The 8,577-nt window shown below is 36.7% G+C and overlaps 1 protein-coding gene across 7 annotated transcripts in view; it reads right to left on the bottom strand.

Moving 5' to 3' along the window:
• Slit2 (slit guidance ligand 2) overlaps positions 1 to 8,577 on the bottom strand; it is a 331,000-nt gene that overhangs the window by 65,555 nt on the left and 256,868 nt on the right. For all 7 annotated transcript variants that reach the window (XM_031342214.1, XM_031342213.1, XM_031342216.1 and 4 more), the window contains 3 exons: positions 6,949 to 7,092; positions 5,050 to 5,216; positions 3,955 to 4,087 (listed from right to left, as the gene is read on the bottom strand). In XM_031342214.1, coding sequence (XP_031198074.1) covers positions 3,955 to 4,087; positions 5,050 to 5,216; positions 6,949 to 7,092 — 444 coding nt within the window. The remainder of the gene's footprint in view (positions 1 to 3,954; positions 4,088 to 5,049; positions 5,217 to 6,948; positions 7,093 to 8,577) is intronic.

Below are 8,577 nucleotides of genomic sequence, written 5' to 3'. Positions count from 1 at the left end.
GTGAAGTAGTCATTCTTGAAACTTCAGATTGAAATTAGAATTGAGGTAAAAATCTATAATATTTCAAAGTGTACACAGATTTGTAAAATACACAGGATGACATGAGATTGACATGAGATTATGCATTGCAATATGACTTCTGATGAGTGCTCAAATTTTCTGACGCTTATTTTATTTTTTCCCTTATTTTATCCTTCCCTATTTCTTGTAGCTAAATTTTTCTTGGTACCACTAGAGGGAAGCAGTGTACCATGAATACTACCACTCTCTTAGCCCAGAAATGTTGCAGCAGGACAAAAAGACTCAGAACATTCTGCATGTCTATTTGGAAAGCAGTATAAGAGGGAGGGTATACGGAACTGATTAAAACTAATGTATACCATTTGTTCAACTTGTGCACCAATACATGGTTATGTTGCCAAATTCGTTAATAATTTAATGTAATACACACATGCACTTTTTCCAATATGAGTACATATGACTGGAGAGAAGGTTCTTGCTGACTTGGTAAGATTCTAAGAATAATCTCTCTAGGAGGTGAAACTTGAGTTTCAAAGATGAGTTAGTTTTCTCCTGATCTATATAGAACTATTCTTCATAGAAAAGAAATTAAAACTATTTGAAAAGGAGCTTTGGTGTAATGTCAACTGAAGACTCAATATAAAAAAGAAATGCATCTATGACATAGGATCAATCAAGAAATTAAGTTTAACACAGAAATTAAAGAATATTTAACTTTTGTGGATGCATAAAAACAAAAGGCCAGTTAAAATGGAAAAGAAAAGTACTTAGCATCAAAGAGAATGTGGATCCTATGTCCCTAACTGCGGTATTTATAAAATTTTACTTTGAATACAAAATACAGGCTTATAACTCAGGAAGTTAGACTACAGAGAACCAAATAACCCTATTAAAAATGGAGTAAAGAGCTAAACAAAGAATTCCCAACTGATGAATACTGAATGGCTGAGAAGCGCCTAAAATGTTTAACATCCTTAGTCATCAGGGAAATGCAAATCATAACAATTTTGAGATTCCACCTCACACAAGTCAGAATGGCTAAGATCAAAAGCTAAGGTGACAGCAGATGCTGGAGAGGTTCTGGAGAAAGAGGAACACTCCGCCATTGCTGGTGGGACTGCAAGCTGGAAATCAGCTTGGCAGTTCCTCAGGAAATTGGACATAGCACTACCAGAGGACCCAGCTATACCACTCCTGGGCATATACACAGAAGATGCTCCAAGATTTAATAAGGACACATGCTCCACTATCTTCATAGCAGCCTTACTTATAATAGCTAGAAGCTGGAAACAACCCAGGTATTCTTCAACAGAGAAGTGGATAGAGAAAATGTGGTACATTTTCACAATAGAGTACTATTCAGCTATTAAAAATAATGAATTTATGAAATTCTTCGGGAAATGGATGGATCTGGAGAATATCATCCTGAGTGAGGTAACCTAATCACAAAAGAACACACATGGTATGCACTCACTGATAAGTGGATATTAGCCCAGAAGTTTGGAATACCCAAGATACAATCCATAAACCATAAGAAACTCAAGAAGGAAGATCAAAGTGTGGATACTTTGATCCTTCATAGAAAGGGAAACTAAATACCCATGGAAGGAGTTGCAGAGACAAAGTATGGTGCAGAGACTGAAAGAAGGACAATCCAGAGACTGCCCCACCTGGGAATCCTTCCCATATTCAATCACCAAACCCGGACACTATTGTGGATGCCAGCAAGTGGTGGCTGACTGGAGCATGATATAGCTGTCTCCTGACAGGCTCTGCCAGTACCTGACTAATACAGAAGTAGAGGCTCACAGCCATCCATTGAACTGAGTACAGAGTCCCCAATGGAGGAGTTAGAGAAAGGACTCAAGGAGCTGAAGGGGTTTACAGCCCCATTGGAAGAACAACACTATGAACTACCCTCAGAGCTCCCAAGGACTAAACCACCAACCAAAGAGTACACATGGTGGGACTCAGGGCTCAAGCTGCACATGTAGCAGAGGATGGCCTAGTCAGTCATCAATGGGAAGAGAGGCCTTTGGTCCTGTGAAGGTTCTATGCCCCAGTGTAGGGGAATATGAGGGCCAGGAAGCAGGACAGGGTGGGTTGGTGAGCAGGGGGAGGGGTTAGGGAATAGGATTTTTTTTTCAGAGGGGAAGCCGGGAAAGGGGATATCATTTATAATTTAAATAAAGAAAATATCTAATAAAAAATAAATTAAAAAAATACAGGCTAATAATAGGGAGTGTGGAAATGTTATAGACCAATATGACTATGTGAAGAAATATTAAAACAGTTGTTTAATGAAACATACTAAACACAGTGCTAACAGTTAATTAGCTCTAATGTTTGTTAGGAGAGAAAAAAAACTGACCAGTTAAAAGCATTTCAATTCTAAGGAACACATTCCTATTTGCTAATACTGTTTACTTTCTGAATGTTTGATCCAGTACCAAATAGGATCCATGAACTGAATATGACTTGAAAAAAATGAGATCCTTGAAAACTTAAGAGACATGTTCTTTACTTGATCTTAGCCAAAAGGCTAAGAGGAAGTAAGTAACATTCTTTAACTTGATTGCTTATGTTGTACACTGCTCAAATGGTGAAAGTGGATCACGTGGACTCCTTGTATGCATTGCTATGAATGATAGGCATGATAAGCTGCATGCAGATTTAACATTATTGATTCATGATTCCAAAGAAACAAAAATTAAGTAGAGACTAAATGACTTACTTTGACTCAGATAAAATATTTTCCTATCAAATTCCAGTTTAGACATAAAGGAGTGGAACAAAAGTGAAGTCCATGCATCCTGATGCTTGCATCTGATTTTCTTTCCATTCTGCATGCATGGCATGAATGTAGCCATAGGACTTTGAGCTGAAGGTCTCACTTCTGAAGATCTATTTATATGTGTATTGGCCATGGAATTTGTATTTAAATATCAGTTAGTTATTCAAGTATCAAAATAACTGGCCATATGTCCTTTTGGAGCTAAAGGACATTGACTCAAAAAAGACAATGTTTCCTTTAAAAGAGAAGGATCCTGCCAGTTTCTTTTAATTCCCAGATAATTATTATTCTGTATGGTTAAATATTGTCCCAGAAGTCATAGAAAGGGAGATTTAAGTGTGTAATGTTCACTAGACATTGAAAATAAATTAACTATGCAACATTTTCCAAAGTGTGTTTGATGGAACATTAGTCTTGTAAAATGCTCCATGAGAAACAAAGGAGTGAGAGAAGCAGTAGGTTCAAGATCTATATAATGTTTGACTATTCTTATTGGAGCATATTAGGCACAGAAAATACAACAAAGGCACCGCAGAATCTTACTTTGATAAAAGGAAAATACATCCAACCAGCAATTACCGGAGTTCTCTAAAGTGACTTTTGCATTATTGCTTTAAAATTTTACTTTATATTCATTAGGCATGTATAGAAATGTGACCTGTAAAAAGGATCCTAAAGATTTGTATTAGATCTTTATCCCCTTGATGTATAAAACATTAGTTGGAAATGTAGGAGAATGGAAAACACATTAAGGCAGTTAGTTTTAAAATTCAGCTTGACACAATTTAGAATCACCTAGGATAGAATTTTAATGTAAGACTGTCTGGACCAGGCTTGTCTTAATTACATTAATTGTTTTGGGAAATCTAAGCCCACTTTAGGTGGTATCACCCCATAGATTTGGTTCCCAGATCTCATGAAGTGTAGAGAGAACACTGGGCACAAGTGAACCGATATAAACTCACTCTCCCTTTGTTGTTGACTGTTGAGGTGACTAAGCTACTTCTAGTTACTCTCTTGATTTTCTTGTAATGATGGACGTATAAGAAAAAGAAATCTTCTCTCCTATAAGGTTGGTTTTTGTCACTGAATGTAATAAGAGGCACAGAAAGGAAACAAGGAGGACAAACTGTACTTACAGCTCTGTGACATCTCTTGGAATACCTTTAGGCAAGACCTTCAAGCCCTTGTTGCTACATCGTACCACTGTATCCAAGCAGGTACATTCCGAAGGACAACGGGAGAGTGGAGAGCAACTATTGTCATCATTTCCTAGGTCACCACAGAAAAACACAGACAGATTTACAGTTTAGAAGGGACTAGAATAGAGTTTATATGTTTAGGCAAATTTAACAAAAGCAAGGGTCTTGAGCTATGTAAATAAAAACATACCACTTATGTATAAAGCATTAAGTACTTATAGATTGACATTACATATGCATTAATTTTGGGATTCCTAAGACAGAATTTCAGAAAAAAGCTCACAATTTAGTGCTACCAACATAATTTTAAATTTAATAGGTGATTATTTGTTCAGTTATTTATACAGTTTTCAATCAGGATATCCAAATGGAAACTGGATTAAGAAGAAGTTATAAAGTGATGATCATAAAGGGGCAAAATACCTTTAAATGTTTAGAAACATACCAATGCCTCATGTTAAAAATGTCGAATTCCAGTTAGCTCCCTGCTCACTGGCAATAATAACAGAGCTTGCTCTACCCACCTCATAAGACTACAGTGAGCATGAAAGCAGTAGCCCGAGAGCATGAGAGAGGAGAGACTGATGTTTGTTGATTTGAACAGAACTTCTAGGTTATAATGGACTTTTGTTTTGTTTTTTTCACTTGGAAACAGTAGCTTCTAAAAGACACGCTGAGAAAAATAAGGTTAAAATTAAGCTCTAAGAGTATCATTCACAAATTGGGGGCTTGGAATTCTTCTAGAACATTTAAAAGTAGGCATTCGGGTAGGCTTGAATGTGAAATGGCAACCTGAGAGAAACAAGTGCCTTGCTTAGAACAAAGAACGAAGCTACAAAGAACACAGCACAGTCACAGTCCTTAGATGTGAACTGGACTGTGACATGAGAGCTGTTTTAAAAATATTTCTGCCATACCATAAGCCTTGTTTGCTACCTTGTTCTACTGGACTAAAGGAAGCATGCTCCCCTGGATAATGGAGCATCAGATTGGTCCTGTGAATGAAGAACGAAGACCTATGATTTTTCTTACCATCATCACAGGTGAAGTCCTGAATGGCTACATCCTGGATTGGGATTTCCTTCAGGAAGTAGGGTTTTTGGCATCGAGGATTTCCTGTTACAATTCTTTTCCTTCTGAGCCATTCTCCCAGCCATGCCAGGTGACAGTTACAGTTGAAAGGATTGGCCAAGAGGTTTCTAAGCACCATATGGAAACAATGCACAGTTCAGTTCAGAGTTAATTGTCTTTTTCTATATCCTAGGTGATGATTTCTCTGCACTATTTTGGTTTGATTTCCCCCTAGTCTTTGTATGCTCATTTCCCTATATGCACACATCATATACAAAATATGCTATGCATATTTTTTTTTCTAAAATGTGTATGCCTGGAACTAAAAGGCAATATAATCTCAAAGCAAAGTTCTTTGAATAACTTTATGCAAAAAATACATGGAGGCAGCAATTTGGGGTTTATGCAGTGGGTTCTGATAAATACCTCACTTACAAATAATCTAAACATGTCAGAGATCTAACTTACTGTCAAGCTCTCCTGAGCTGATAAAGCAGTAATTTAATATAAAGATGAAGGCTGATTACCTTATATTATTGAGTTTAACCTGACAACAGCTATTCCTGTAATTTGTCATCTCAAGATTCCCATCTCTTGTTTGCTCCAGAGAATAGCTTTTCTATCTAAACTGACAGCTGAGTTGATTAAATGCCAGTTATAAAAATGAATCTATGTCTACAAATCTCAATACTTTTGGCATCTCATCCTTAAGCACAAACCTATTGACAGTCATATTATTTATATACATGCCATTTTTAATATGCACAAATTAGTCTCTCCATGTAAAATGTCACACTTCATGTGGGACAGGGATTAAGTACTATACTGATAGATGGATGCTTGCTTCTCTTTGTTTTAGTGACTTGAGTGGTCTCCAACATGTTTATGGAACTGTTCTAACTATCGTTTATCCCCATTCTGATGAATTAGATTAGCATTTATAAACTGCTGTGACAGGGAAATCATCAGTTATTAGAGCTGTAATAGCAAACATCTTGTTGAGAATATGACATACAAAAGGCTTGAAATGCATTGTTCAAAATTTATTTTTAAGTGTTTTTAGAGTTCTGTTTGTAGGCAGAACTATTCTCAAGTTTCAAGTTGTATACATAAAATATCCTCTAAGAAAGGCTCAAGTCATTCCTTCCAAATTTTGCAAAGTCATAGTAAATGGCCTCTGGTAAATAGCTTTTACTGTCAATCTGTTCATCTTTATATTCTCTTGTCACCAAGAATGCTTCTTTTAGGAAATAATTGGTTGATAATAACTCTATCAATTCTGTTTTTATGATACTCATGTTAAAATGTTTATTGTTTAGAATATGAGAGGAAATCTGTGACATTTACATGTTCAAGTTAGAATAATTTATAATTCTAAATTTAAGCTACATCATTCATCCCATTATTATAAAAACATCTAACTGAAAAATACTATGTATATCAAATTTTATGTAATAAAGATGGTATTAATTTTAGAAAAAATTAAAGCAAGGCTAACATAAGTTTGTCCTTCCATAAATGCCTAGATGCAAGGTCAAGTGTTATAGAATGTTTAACAATTAATTAAAAATTACTAATAAGGGTAAGAAATATAATACACTATTGCAAGTCATAGGTAAAAGTTTTCAACCTGTGGGTCATAGCCCCTTTGAGGGGTCCAAGGACCCTTTCACCAGGGTCATCTAAGACCATGAGAAAACATAAATATTTACATTATGATTCACAACAGTAGTGAACTTACATTGTGAAGTAGCATCGAAAATAATTTTATGCTTGGGGGGTCACTACAATATGAAAAACTATGTCACAGCACTAGGAAGTCTGAGAACCACTGGATGAAGGTAATGCTTTTGTACTTACAGTGTAGATAATGAATGGAGAGTATCAAATGCTCCTGGTGCAACTGTGGTAATTTGATTGTCGTATAAAGAGAGCAGACGCACAGAGCCAAGTCCTATGAAACTGTCATTCCCTACACAGCTTATTCGATTACTTCTTAGCATCCTGGGGGAAGGAAAAAGACATTGTTCTGGAGATAAAATATCAGACATTCAATTTTGCCTCTCTGAGAATCAAAATCATCCTTTTATCAAATATGCAGGATTTGTTACTATTTTGAATGTCTTTTTCCCCTAGGGATGGCTATATTCTGGAAGCTGTCCTGGAACAATAGAATGCATAGAATCACCAGTGCCTTTATTAAGCCTCAGAAGGCATGGTGAGCCTGTGCGGATTTGCAGTCCCATGATGAGGGTAACATGCTTTCTTTTGATGATATAATTATGTTCGCCTGATCACATCATGTCCTAAGTCACCTACTCTGAGTCCTTGGAGCCCAGTGATTTGTGTATTCAGAAGAGTATGACATTTGAGATGGAAGAGAAGGAGGGAGGGAAGAATCAATAGGCACTGCAGATGGAGAACTGAGGGCATCTCAGGGACTTAGTGACTCACTGTCTGACAAGAACAGAGGGAGTCAAGCGTGACTGAGCATCCACCAAGCCTGCATCCGACTGTTTTATTTATGAAAAATCTGTTCATAGTTTCAAGTTCAGAACTCCCTAAAGGAATAAATGTAATATACAACAAAGGTTAAAAAGGTTGGCCTTGAATAAAGTCTACTTTTGACATTGTCATTAACAGTGTTGTCATCTCCTCCCTGCCGCTAAAGCACTGGCTTAGTTCCCAATTCCTTCCTCTCTGAGCTGTTTATCTGGAGGTTTTCAAGAAGAAAGGAAACCTCATTTACAAATTTGTAGTTGCATTACATATTATTCAGAACTCATGAAAAATTAATTTATTGATCTTTCCACACTCAGAGTAATCACTCCACCAGAGGAAGGAGACAAATATAAAAGGAGAAACACTGTGCTGGCTAGTTTTATGTCAACTTGACACAAGCTATAATCATTTGGAAAAAGAAAACCTCAGTTGAGAATATGCCCCTGCAATATTGGTCTGTGTAGAAGCCTATGATGCATGTTTTTGGATTGGTTATTGATATGGGAGGGATGTGATCTGTAGGCATGTGCCATCCATGAATTGGTAGACTTAACAATTCATGAAAAGCAAGCCAAGCAATCAGCACTCATTTAGGGCCTCTGCATCAGTTCCTGCCTCCAGGCACCTGCCTTGAGTTCATGTACACACTTCTCTTAGATGAGGATCCATGATCTCAAAGTATATGAGGAAGTAAATCTTTTTTTTTGGGGGGGAGCCTGAAATGTTATCACACCAAACAAACTCTAAGACAGATGATGAAAATGTTGTTGCTTTAAAATTATACGTTCGTTCAGTAATAAACAAAAATAAAAATATTCTATTTCTGCTTAGCCATAGACAAGAAGAGAGATGGTGCCCTCCTATCTAGGCATCACTGGATAGTCAGAAACAAATGCACACATCCTTATCAGCAATTTCCTTTGTCACAAATAACAGATAAGTGGGCTTTATCTTACTGGAGTTTTGAGACCCTGGAGGGAACTGAAG

The sequence above is a fragment of the Mastomys coucha genome, unplaced genomic scaffold (assembly GCF_008632895.1).
Source record: "Mastomys coucha isolate ucsf_1 unplaced genomic scaffold, UCSF_Mcou_1 pScaffold22, whole genome shotgun sequence".
In the NCBI taxonomy this organism is placed as follows: Eukaryota; Metazoa; Chordata; class Mammalia; order Rodentia; family Muridae; genus Mastomys; species Mastomys coucha.
This window is presented reverse-complemented; position numbering and strand designations above follow the sequence as displayed.